This window comes from Ambystoma mexicanum, chromosome 8, assembly GCF_040938575.1.
Source record: "Ambystoma mexicanum isolate Mex_15411 chromosome 8, UKY_AmexF1_1, whole genome shotgun sequence".
In the NCBI taxonomy this organism is placed as follows: domain Eukaryota; kingdom Metazoa; phylum Chordata; class Amphibia; order Caudata; family Ambystomatidae; genus Ambystoma; species Ambystoma mexicanum.
In genome coordinates, this window is record NC_090929.1 from 442,657,480 (window position 1) to 442,670,772 (window position 13,293).

A 13,293-nucleotide genomic window follows, 5' to 3' on the forward strand; every position below is an offset into this window, starting at 1 on the left:
TGCTTTCTAACGTGCACCAGAGGCACTGACATCTGTCCCAGATAAATACAATGCAGGAGCTTATAGGTGAGCAGTCATGAATGGCAGTACCATCCAGCTGTCCCTACCGGTTCAGAAATAGGAAGATCCTGAACAAGGATTCCCATTGATGGAAAGGCAGACCCCTTCTTCGGGATGAGTGGTTGTCCACAGCACAGCTGCCAGCAAGGGTTCCTCAGTGGCATCTTCTTGCACGCTTAAATGGTTGGAGTTCTAGGTAGGATCTCCCGATTGGCGCGGTGTCTCCACAGATAGAAACACACAGAGGATGTGGTGCCCCAATCACCATTAAACCTATGCACCAGTTCAAACATTTTGGCAGCCTTCCAATAAAAAAGGTCTGCCTCGTTCCTACGTTCATTCAACACAGGGTTGTGCTGTGTGTTCTCGCAGACCATCACCCTGCTGAAACAGTTCACATTCTCTCAAAGGAACCTTAGTGAATTCTAAGTCCGAGCTTGCATAATCAGAATGACCAAAATGTCAGTTACTGTTGCAGAAGCACGAAAATGGCCAGATCACAGGACCTAAACACTTGGTGCCCATGTAACAGCAAGTGGCTGTCAATGCAAAAAAACACTACCGTAGTGCAGCCAAAGTACTGGTATATAGCTGCCACAAGCCTATCACTGTGACAAACCTTTTGCTTAGGAGGACTCGCCATGGGACAAATGGGGCACTTTAAACTACGTATGCCATCCAAGCAATATGGAATTGCAACAGCCCATCAAAAATGCAGTTGCTGTTTTCACTGAGACATAAAAACTTACTGCTGATAAAATTAAGTCAGGACACCAAAATGTCTAGAAAGCTATACATTTTTGCAAATGCAAACCCTTAGGAATTTCTGGCCTAGCAGGTTTTCTACCAAGAAATACTACTGTGAATACAATTATAAAAATGGTTCACTTTGTGCTTGATCCCTGTTCAGCATTCATTTGATTCATTGCTTTTGACATTTTTGGGGTACATTGATCTGCTTGCCTTAATGCTAATAGCTTTCTCCTGGTCTTTCTCAGTTCAAGAGTCTCTAGTTTCTGAGGAGATCATGCATAACCTAGACCTCTGCGAGGTCAGCGTGGTGGGGGAAGAATTGAACCAGGATCAGGAGAGCCTGGAAGTGGATATGACCCAACTTCAACAGAAGGGCATAGAGATGAGCAGCTCTAATCTTGGCATGATCATAACTGGTAAGGCTGATCCCTGATTGAAGCATATTGTGTAAGGGAGGGTTGGTTCCCTTTTTACTCTTCATCATAGTGGATAACCTTATGATTTTGGCATTGGCCATTCAGTGGGATTTGTTTGTGTCTCATAGGTTGGGTGGCTGTTTCGTTAGTTTAGCGAATAAGATGGGCCAGTTGTGCAGTGGATCGCTTCACAGGGGTTGGTGGTTGTTGCATTTTGTTATCAACCATATTTGATTATGCTTTTGACAATTCCCAGGGTTGCCTAAGGCATTTTCAAAGGGACTGGCGGTATGTATTGGGTACTTCCATCAATTGTCATTCAGTATTTGGGGCATATCCCAATGTTGCATGACGTGCATTATGAGCATCTCCCAGGGTTAGTGCTAGTTTGGTACACCAAGATATGCTTTACAAATTTCTTACCAGAAAAGTATTTTGGCGTTTTAGGTGTGGACACCATGGCGAGTTACGAGGAAGTCCTTCATCTTATCCGCTACCGGAACTGGCACCCAGATTCTCTCTTCGACCGGAAGTTCAAGCTGGTATGCTCAGAACTGAATGGGCGCTATGTCAGCAATGAATTTAAGGTTGAGGTAAGGCACCAACACCAGACTACATTGGTATGGCCTGACCTGTAAAGCTGATGTGGTTTAAGACCTAGAGCTGTAGGCTGCTCAATTTGTCAAATGTATTCGTGTTGTATGATGTTGAGAAATTATTCTAAAGGATAAGACCTTCATAAATATGGTCTCAGCACAGATTAAAGTATTCAACAGCTTAAAGAATAAAATTGAAAACTGGGTGGAGCCATCTCACTCTATTGATATAGAATGCAACCTCAAAGAAATTGGCGGACTTAGCGGACTGCCATGCCTTAACCTCATCCTTCTTTGTTTACTTTTTTGCCGCAGGTTAATGCCATCCACACTGTGAGCCCTGAGGAGCAACCCAATCACATTGTTGCCCAGCCACAATTTGTTCACCCGATGCATCATGCATTTGTGGATCTTTCTGGACATAACCTGGTGAACCCCCATCCTTCAGGTAAAACCCTTTCGCATGTTCTGCAGAGGTTGGAGGTATAGCTCTTTGCATACAGAACTGATCTTGCTATACATTTTTTGTTATTTTTACTAGAGTTCACCCATTCCACAAAGGGTATCGATGTGCTGTGCAGACAAAACCAAAAAAGCAGTCATGAAGAGAAATGTCTAAGAGTATCAACATTATTTTAATACAAAGAATAGTAACTGGTATATGTTCATTAACAATACATAAAACCTAAAACTGTTTTAGGAAAGTGAAAATGTTTGAAATAACACAAATGTTTGATAAATTCAAAGAAAATGGGAAACAAAAAAAAACACAACCAATTCATACTATCATTTGTACTACTATAAAGTAGGCTTAATACTACTCTGAAGTAGATCCAGAATATCTATTATTATGCTCCTAGAGTGTTTGTTTTTCTGTTTTGTTGGCACGATCAATTGATGTCATTTGTCTGCCTACGTGGGTGTGACAAATAGTGCACGTTTCAGCGTGCCAGTAGTTGCGGCATCCATGTTGAGCCTTCTTCAGGGCGGGCAAGCCTAATGACCCTATGGGGGGCAGAAAAGGATACATGAATGTATCAGTGTTTCATACTCATAAAACACACATAATAATTCCTGCTAACCAATTAAAAAAAAAATTCCCACATAGTACTTACCCCGCACTTCAGACACAGGTATGCGGAATGTGTGACATTTTCTCCAAACATGGAAGTTCCTATATAGGATGGACAGACTCTCAAACAATTGTTGTATCCGATAGTATACACAGTCACTGTGGGGAATAATCAAGCAAAATCCCTGGGCTGGGTCAAACCCTTGTAGGTGCATGCGAGTGGCTGTAGCAGTTAGACAGAAAGAGGTCTATATGAAAAAGTGTTGGCAGAAGGACTACCTCATAAATACTTGGCAAGTGGTTCATTAAGGATCCCCTGTTCGAATTTGTAGTGGAAATGGCAAAAAAAGAAGACTGGGGCTATTTTGACAAAAATGGCAGCCCTGGGTGCTTTACTGCAGCTGCGAACGCAGCCCGCGGTAAATGCACCCCATGGTAGTTAAAAGTAAATCACTGCCACCAGCCATTCATCAGGGAAAGGGTAACATAGGATTGTTACATGAGAAGCTAGACAAAGGGGATACTAAGTAACCCCTCCAGCACCCTATTTTAAGATGGTGTGTGCTAGGTCTAGAAAGTTATAAATGTAAGTAAAGTCAATTTTACTCTACTGCTCTAGGAAACCGTAGTTTATCCCAGAGAAGGTATTTAAACATTTGGGAAATCTGGAAGACTTCACTGTGTCACTGTACTGAAGGTGCTGTGTGACACAATATAAAAGATGATGCCTATGGAGTTTGTCAGACTCCACAACCAAAATAAACAGTGTTCAAAAATCAGATTAAAATACACAAGTGGGAAAAAGTGTCACTTTCCAGGTTAAAAAAATCAAGTCCTCATAATCCAGCCAAGTTGCTGGGGGTCTCTAAGGTGGAGGGAATAAGCACATTTCTGAGAATTCTCCCTAACAGTGACAGCTAGGCTGCAAATGAATGGGAGAAACCTGCATAAAAGGCGAGGTCTTTTGTAAGCAAGGCAGAGTTGACCACTGGACGAAGAAACCGAAGCAGAAACTGGAAGAGAAGCTTGGTGCATTCTCCTGGACCGTTTGTTTGCCCGATGAAGCCCTGCTGCAGTGCTGAAGCTCCGTATTTCTAATCGACTAGAAAAGACCGGAAAGGGCGACTTCTCCCCTTGGGTTGGTGGGACCAATCAGCCCCAAGACAAACTCGGCTGGAACCACTATCTGCTTGCTGTACATCTTTGCTACTGTAGGAACCGAGTGCCAAGGGACAGGAACACCAGAATTGAGTGCATCGCCTTTAAGCCAGAACCAACCTCCAGGAAGATCTCCAAGACTCCCTCGAAGCAGGAATAACCAAGCCTGAGCCACCTCGGTGCTGGACCCCAGAAGCAGGGAAAGGCCACAATGTGTCCAAGAACCACAGTGGTGCTATTTGCGAGTAGCTGAAACTGCAGGTGCCGCTGATCTGAATTGTGCCCATTGCTGCCGCCGACATTCAAACCGTAGTGCACGAGTCCCCAGACGTCGTCCCTCCAGTCCCCACGACTGGACAACCGGATCTGCAGGACTACAACAGGAACAGAAGCCAGCTGCAACCTTTTCTCCAGACTCGGGGTACTGTGTAATAAGGTTACTCGCCATAGTAACCACCTTACTCCTAGTCCATAGTCCCCTTTCCTCCATACTTATGGGACATTCCTCCTTCCTATGGGACGGACCGGAGCACATTGTAAAAAGCATCACATTTTTCAAAAATGTGTCCTTCCTCTTTTTAGGCGGGGTACCGCACGCGGACGTAACCCCGCTCTCCTTAGCTCCACCCAGCGCATCGCCCATCAGTCCTTTTCTATCGCCTTTAAGCAATAACAGAGGAACCTTATTAGAGGGGGGGTGGCGGGCGTATGGAGGAAAGGGGACTATGGACTAGGAGTAAGGTGGTCACTACGGTGAGTAACCTTATTATGCTCCTACGGCCTGTCCCCTTTCCTCCATACTTATGGGAGATTCCCAAGTACTCCTCGCAGGAATTACAGGTGGATGGGAACTCCTTACTAAAAAAGGTTTTTAAGCAGAGCCTGGCCAAACTGAGCATCGGCTCTGGAGCTCAGATCCAAACAGTAGTGTTTACAAAATGCCGATGGAGAGGCCCATGTAGCCGCTTTCGCAGTGGTTTCTCAGGGGGACATACTTTTGAAAGGCAACAGCAGCTGCCTTGCCCCGTACCAGGTGTGCCTGAATTCCTTTAGGAGGTTGGAATTCCTTTAGGAGGTTGGAGGCCCTGAACAGTGTAAGACTCATAATAGAGGCATCAACCCATCTGGAGCTAGTCGCTTTGGAGGCCTGTTTACCCTGCGGATTACCAAAGGTCACCAATAGTTGAGAAGAACTCCTAAATTCAGATGTTCTGTCCAGATAGAACTTAAGAGCTCTTCTAACATCCAGGCAATGCAAAACCCTTTTGGCTTCAAGAGCCGGGTTTGGAAGAAGACTGACAAGGATATTGACTGATTTTAGATGAAAATCAGAGACCACTTTTGGCAGGAAAGAAGGATTCGTCCTCAGGACAACCTTATCCTTGTGGAAGACCATGAAGGGGGGAAGGTCCACCGACAAAGCCTGGAGCTCACTCACACACACATTTTACTGAAGTCATGGCGACCAAGAAGGACACTTTCCACAAAAGGTGCTTAAGATCTACCGTAGCCATTGGTTCTAAGGGCTTATGGCACAATGCCGCAAGCACCACGTTCAGATCCCGCGTCGGATGCGGTTTGCGAACAGGAGGGTATTAGACCAGCAAAGTGCCTTTTTATCCACTGGATTTAATAGTGAAAAAGAGCACTGGTCCGTGGATAAGTATGCGACAACAGCCGAAAGATGAGTCCTGCATGAGAGGATATGAATGCCTGACTCTGCTAGGTGAGAGACGAAGGACAGCACTGTGTTGATTGTAGCCACCCTGGGGTCCAATTGTTTGGCTATGCACCAGTGGCAGAATCAAAGCCATTTGCTCCTGTATTGAGATCTCGTTGAGGGCTTCCTGGCTGCCTGAATAATGCGCATGTTATCAGCAGACAGGTTGAGATGTTCTAGAGATCTGAACTCGGGCACCATGCCACCAAGCTGAACGTTTGTGGGGAGGGGTCCCACAGCTGCCGATCTCTCTTATGAAGCAGGTCGGGAACTAACGGAAGCCTGATCGGTGCACACACCGACAGATGCTGAAGCTCTGAAAACCAGAACCTGGCCTGCCACCACGGAGCTATGAGCAGAAGGGAACAGTTCACTGTGTTCCTCAGTTTGCAAATTGTCAGATGAATCGGAGGCAGAGGCAGAAAAGCAGAGGCCCTCATATTGTGCCAGGGATTCTCGAGAGCATCCCCCAGAGAGGAGGCTCCCAGTCTGTTTCTGGAGGCATACAGAGGAAGTTTCCTGTTGGCCAATGTTGCGAAGAGGTCCACTTCTGGAGTGCCCCAACACTGGAAGATTTGTAAGAGGACCTCCACTTTTAACTCCCACTTGTAGCTGACCATCGTTCGTCGGCTGAGAGCATCCTCAGTAACATTCAGCTGGCCCGGGATGTGAACACCCACCAGCCAGATGCCATGCTGCACCGCCCATTCCCAAATCTGAATGGCAAGATCCACAGGAGGAGGGGACTTGGTACCCCCCCCCCCCCCCCCCCCCCCCTGCTTGTTGATGTAAAACATGGACACCACATTGTCCGTGCGGACATGGACCACTTGATTGACAATGACCGGCCTGAATGCCTTGAGCGCCAGGAAGATTGCCAGAAGCTCCAGGTGATTTATATGAAGGAGCTTCTCTTGGGGCGACCAGAGATCGGAAACTTGAAGGTCTAACGTCGCACCCCACCCCAGAAGGAAAGAGTCCGTTGTGACTGTCACCAGCGGAGCGGGGTCCTGAAAAGCCGCATCCACCGATAGATTGCTGAGAGACGACCACCACAAAAGGTCCGCTCTCATGAAAGCTGGAATCAATGTCATTTTGGAATCCGGATCCACAGCTTGACGCCAAGAACTCCGAAGAGCCATCTGCATCCACCTCATCTTGAGCCGAGCAAGAGGATGAGCCAAAACACACAAGGCCATGAGGCCCAGAAGCCTCTGGAACCACCAGCCCGACATGATCCCTGACTGCGCAAAGACCTGACACGTGGCCACCAGATCCGCCATTCTGTCCCTGGTCAGGTATACTCTGCAGTCGATTGTGTTCGAATGAAAAACCAGGAAAATCAGGTCCTGAGAGACTGTCATGGAGGATTTCCGCCAGTTCACTGACAGCCCAAGGTGGAACAGGAGCTGGAGGAGAGACTGACGCTTGCTCGAGGCTTTCAAAGGACAAGGACTGCGGAGCAGCCAATCGTCCAAATACCCTGAAGCCGAAGATAAGCTGCGATACCCAACAACATCTTCGTAAAGACATGCGGTGCCGAGCTGAGGCCAAAAGGGAGCACTCCGAACTGGAAGTGCTTCTCTCCCATAGAAAACCGTAGGTATCTCCGATGTGGATTCCAGATCAGGATATGCATATACGCATCCTGGAGGTCCACCACGCTGAGTCAATCGCCCTTCTGCAAAGAGGACATTATCTGACAAGGTGTGATCATCTTGAATTTCTCTTGGGGTAGAGGGGTAGAGGGAGTTTGAACTGGGAAAGTTCTAGGATGGTGCGCAGGCCAGCCTGGTTTGGATTTGGGCACCGTAAACAGCTGTCATGATCTCTGCTTCCAAAAGGTCAGGGTTTTCCCAACTCCCTTGGAAGCAGATCCATAACCCAGGTTCCGAGTGCCAACCAGTCCCAATTGGGACCTTTTGGACCCAGTCCTGGCGCCAGTGGCACCAGGCTCATAAATATGCCCAGTCCCAGCGCTGGAAGCGCCGGGCTCATAATGCTTGGGTGGACTTACCTGCAGCAGACCATGCTGCTTACTTGCCTGCCAGTTGAGCCTCTGATCCTCTTCTGTTTGGAACTAATTTTCCTGTTGGGTGGGGCTGGAGCCACTCCCTAGATTTAGAACACTGGAACTCTTCTGGAAGGCAGGAACTCTTTTCTTACCAGGAACTCTTTTCTTACTTAGGCGTGGCTGTGGAAGGAGACACCTAAGCACTACAGGAGGCTATTTAAACCACACCCGGTGGATGAATCTTGCTTTGCGTTATTCTGCACCCTCTGCAGCAGGACGCTCATCGTGTCTTCTGCATCCAGTCCTGGGCCTAAGGAAAAAGGCTTACCATCCTGAATCCAGTCTTCAGCAACACTTATAAAGACAAGAAAGAACAGGTTAGCATTCCGGCATCGGAAAGGCAAAGGCTTACCTACACTTCGTGCGCTCCTGAGGTCTTCACACTGCATTCCGGCATCTGAAAGACAAAAGCTTACCAACTCTTCGCACGCTCCGGAGGCCTTCGGCGCTGCATCCGCATCTGAAAGACAAAACAAGGTGCGTTTAAAGACATTGGGGAACTTTAATACTCACGTGCCATTACTCCTTTCCACATCTAATCCAGTGGGTATTCCGGCACCCTGCAGCCGCTCCGAACTCGTACCTGCAAAATAAAAAGACAGTTAGAGCGCATCGTGAAGCAGGCAACAAGCGCTTACTCACGTGCTTCCAGGCGCTTCTATTCATCACACCGGCTCCATCTTCAACTCACTTCAGCCCGTCATCCGCCATCGCCGGAACCCTGCAAAACAAGAGACATCATTACTAAAGACTTTAAAAAGACATTTGAATGACTCGAAACTTACCGTTCGTGCAGTAAACGACGGACAGCAGTCCTCTGAAGTCAAGAGGCCTGCGCTACCTATCCAGTGAAGAAACTGGCTACAGCACCCTGCCCCGAGGCAGATGGAGAGCTCGGCATTCACTTACCTAAGGTGAGAGCGTTAACCTTTGGGGTCTACAGGAGAGGAGAAGAGGAAAGAGATAGGGACACCCCAATAACCCCAGTTCATTAACCCCATATTTTCTATCTGCAGACATCTTACTCTACACGTCAGGCATACAGTGCACAGAGGTCCAGCCCAAAGAGCCAACCGGGTGCTACACATCACCTTTGAAGATACGGTAGTCGCCCAGTCAAGACTGGCGCCTCTGCGAGAATCAGGTGAGCGTTACAACAGCCGGAAATAGAAGCCCTCCCCTTGCTCCCCTAGGGGAACGGGTTCTACCGCCCCGAGATCCAGCAACTTCTGAATCTCGGCTCTGAGGGAGGGCGACCCCGACTGCTGGAAGGGAGGATTGATGTAGGGGGAAGGGGTAATCGGAAGCCCGCCCGAGCGACTGATGAGACCCACTGGTCCTCGGTGATGGTCTGCCACGCCTCCCAATGAGACCCAATGCGTCCTCCCACCGGGGTCTTGTGTGAGCGCAGAGAAATTTCATTTAGCTGGTTTTTCGGTGGCAGCGCCACCTGAACCTGAAGAGGAGGCTGAGGAACGGGAGAAAAACCGGCTCCATTGCTGCCTTCGGCAGGAATTTCCCAATGGGGTATCAACCCTGCGGGACTTTCGGTCCAGAAAACCCCTGAAACCAGAGGAAGGCCGAGGCTGCAAGGACGTTCTCTGTGCCCTGAAAGGCAGTTTCACCAGGGCCGATAAAGACTTGGCGGTCTGAGTGCTATCCTTAGTTTTGGTCAGTTCAACGTCCGTTGAGGAATGAAAAAGCTCCTTCCCATCAAAGGGCAGGTCCTTAACCTTATCCTGCACCTCCTTAGAGAACTTGGTGGCATGCAGCCAAGCCTGACGATAGGGGTCCACGCCAAGCATGAGGCCGCGGGCCGAGGTGTCGACATGATGCGCCGCGGCCTCCAGCATGTCCTGCGCCAGGACCCTAGCATCTGACAAACCTGCTCTGAAATCCTCTAGCTTTTCAGCAGGAATAAATTCCTCAAATTACGACAGACCTTTCCACATTTTCATATTCGCCCCCGCTAACACCAGTTCTGCGTTAGCTTGGCGTAACTGCAGAGGTGAATTTGCGAAAATCCTCCTTCCCAAAGAGTCAAGACCCGTGTCCTCTTTTTAAAAAAAAGAAATTAAAATTTTTATATTTTAAACAAACAACATTACAGCCTTTTTAGGACGTTCATAATCAATGTCAAAGCATCATATTTTACAGTTATTTTCTGTCCTCCCTCCCCCCTCCCTCCCCTTCAACTCGAGCCATCCCATCCGTGTCATCTGTATAAGCATCATCAGGAATCTCAGTACTTGTCGACTCATCCGAGTCTCCCGTTTCGTGATTGACCTGGTGGGGATTTGCCATTGAGGTCACCAGTTGCCTCCAGGCTAACAGGGGGCGCACTTCCTCCTCTCTCCCCCCACCGCCCCCCTGGTGAGAGCTTCAAACCATACCACAGTTTCTGCTTCTGCCCATCTCAAGAGGTCCGCCCACCATATCTCCACTCTAGGCCTAAGGGCCGCCTTCCAGCACATTGCAATTCTGTGCTTGGCCAAAACATAGGCCAGGTCCTTCATCTTACTGATATGCTTCAAGTTGCGTGGTCTTGGAAAACTCCCAAGCATGCATGCCCAAGCAAACCTTACAACAAGCACCACTCCCCCGCTAGCCATTCTCGTCCTTATTTCTTCCCAGAATTTCTGTATCTCAGGACAAGCCCAGAACATGTGCAGCAGCCCTGCCTCCTCCTCCCCGCACCTGGGGCATTTCTGTTTAGCCGAGCTTCCAAACCTGGCTATTCTTCGGGGGGTTAAATAGGCTCTGTGGGTGACATACAACTGAATCTGCTGGAGCCTCGCATTCCGGGACACCTTTTTATGGTATCTTTGGGCTCTATCCCACTGTCCCTCTGTCATAGGTTCTCCTACTTCCTCCTCCCATTCATTCCTCAGTTGGAGCAGCTCTATCCCTGCCTTCGCACTCAGGAGCTCATATATCCTAGATATTTCATGTCCCCTTTCAGAGACATCATACATCATTTCCAAGGTGGCATCGGGTTCTTCCGTTAGCACGGTCTCGGGCCACCTCTCCCTCACCAGTTTAATGAGCCTAGTATGAGTAATATATTGGCCTCCATGCACCCCAGGCTCCTCCTGCAGCCTCTGGAATTCCACCGCTTCCCCGTCCTGCCATATATCCCCAAGGGTAGCCATGCCCACCGGTTCCCAATATTTACGGACCCCCTTAAGCAGTTGGGAGTCTGCCGCACATAACGCCGCCAGCGGGACCTGCTGAGAGAGTGGATCTAGGTCACCCACAGTTCTCCATGCTCTGTGCCAGACCTCTCAGCCCAGCATCAACTGTCTCCCCATCTCCGCCACTTTTGTTCTATGCAACCACACTGTCTCATTTAGGAAGTAAGGGGCAGTCATCTCGCAAAAGCCTGGCTTCTGCAGAGTCCTCCGCAGACAACCACCTAGCCACATATGACAGATGTCCCACCAGGTTGTACAATTCGAAATTCGGCAGCTTTATGCCCCCCTTATCACATGTGTTCTGTAGTTTCCACAGGGCCACCCTATTCCTGGAGTTGCCCCATAGGAAGCCCCTGCACATACCACGAAGTCCCACAAAAAACCTCTAGGGATCAGGTACGGGACATTCACAAAAAAGTGCAAAAGTCTGGGCAGAACAACCATTTTAAGCAGAGCTGCTCTTCCCATCATGTCTAGGGGCAGTCGGGGCAGTCGATACCAGAACGCCATGCTATTCTTAATACCCTCCACTGCTTTCTCTGTATTCTGTTTGTGCTCTTTCTCGATCTTATGGTAAATGTTTATGCCCAGATACCTGAATGTCATGGGCTGCCAGGGTATCTGCAGGATGGGTAATCTCTCCAATGGGGTGTTCCTGTACCTACCCAAGGGGAACAGACTGGACTTCTTGGGGTTCACCAATATGCCCAAGAGGGTAGCATAACGATCCATCACCTCCAACACACACCGCAGGTTCTCCTCAGGGTAGCGCAAGTAGAGGAGCATATCGTCTGCATACAATGATATCAGGTGCATGCCGCCTATCGTTTCGGATCCCAACCACCCCGTATTGTTGCCGCAGGCATATTGCCAGCGGCTCTAATGCCAAAATATATAACATGGGCGACCAGGGACATCCCCATCTGGTTCCCCTGCTGAGCTGCCATTTATCAGAAATGATGGTTCCTGTTAAGAAGCGTGTCCTCTTTAGCCAGAACCTGTGTAGCCATTGTGGAAGACGATGCAGCAGGTCTGGATTGTAAAGTGGCCGCAGCCACTACCATGGTGGAAGGGGGCGGACATGACGCTAAAGCCACCCCTTCTGAAGAATGGAGCCTATAACGCGCGTCAATCATCTTGTTGACAAACAGTCCGGCGTGTGGTTTTTCCCAAACTTTACGGACCTCTGCCAAAACGTCCTTCTGCAAGAACAAGCCGGTATGCTCCGGAGACAAGGTGAACACCCCCGAAAGCACGCCCTCCTACGGAGCGGGTGCCTCGGGTACTGGAACATCCGATAAACACATCATGTCCAGCACCCGGTCGTGAAAGGCTCAGACAGAGCGGGGCTGGTCACCGCTGTCCTGATCCTCTTATGCTTCGTCCAGCAGGTACGGTTCAGGCTAAGTTGCATCAGGCTCCACTGTGGACTTGTCCAATGGGGACAACGGAGGCAAGGGAGGCAGAGTCGGGGGAGGTCCAGCCGGTAAAGGCGGCGGCGAAACCACAGGTGCTGCAGCTGGGACCGTCCGAGCAGGCGGGCCTTTATGAGGTCGGAATGCATTAGTCTTTGAAACTTGCCGAAAAAGACGTCCTCCACCGATGATTTAGGCGCGACTGGAGGAGGCCTCTCATGAGCGGAGTAATTCCAGGGACGCAAGGGAAAGGGGTGCCAAGAAGGCCCTTCTCCACTGGAGTCCACATAAATCAAGGGCGCCGATGCCGCAGGAAGCGAGACACTGTGCGGAAGGGGCATCCCAGCGTTCCAGTCATAAACTGGACGAAAAGGATGTGCACAAGGAAAACAATGTTCACCTGAAAACCCACTTCCCACACCTAGGGCCGATGGGGTAGTTGTAAGGGAGGTATCCAAAATGGCCACTGTAGTCTTGGCAGGAGCGGCCGCCATTTTGTCAGCACCTGAGGAAAACTGCGACACGTGTTGAAGTGAGATAGGGGTCTCCACAGGTGGGTCAGGGGTCTTCATTTTTAGCCTTGATACAAGGAACCTCGGCCAAACCGGTGCTGCGAGGCCTAGAATGTTTTTGATACATGCGATCAGCCAGAGAAGCCTTCAACGGAAGGACCTCGGTACTGCCGGTAACTGTCCAAGACCTCACTCAGTGCCCCCGCAACAGGTATGGTGTCACCACTTGAACGGGAGCGATGAACACACCTCACCGACAAAAACCTTAACAGGCCTCTCAGAACTGTTGGTCACCCTAGCCACCAAACGAGGGGCCTCAGACC

The 13,293-nt window shown here is 49.3% G+C and overlaps 1 protein-coding gene across 4 annotated transcripts in view; it reads left to right on the top strand.

Annotated features, from left to right (window-relative positions):
• The window catches only part of CLSTN1 (calsyntenin 1), an 842,090-nt gene that overhangs the window by 812,379 nt on the left and 16,418 nt on the right, over positions 1 to 13,293 (top strand). For all 4 annotated transcript variants that reach the window (XM_069610016.1, XM_069610015.1, XM_069610017.1 and 1 more), the window contains 3 exons: positions 1,059 to 1,229; positions 1,677 to 1,822; positions 2,141 to 2,273. In XM_069610016.1, the coding sequence (XP_069466117.1) occupies positions 1,059 to 1,229; positions 1,677 to 1,822; positions 2,141 to 2,273 (450 nt within the window). The remainder of the gene's footprint in view (positions 1 to 1,058; positions 1,230 to 1,676; positions 1,823 to 2,140; positions 2,274 to 13,293) is intronic.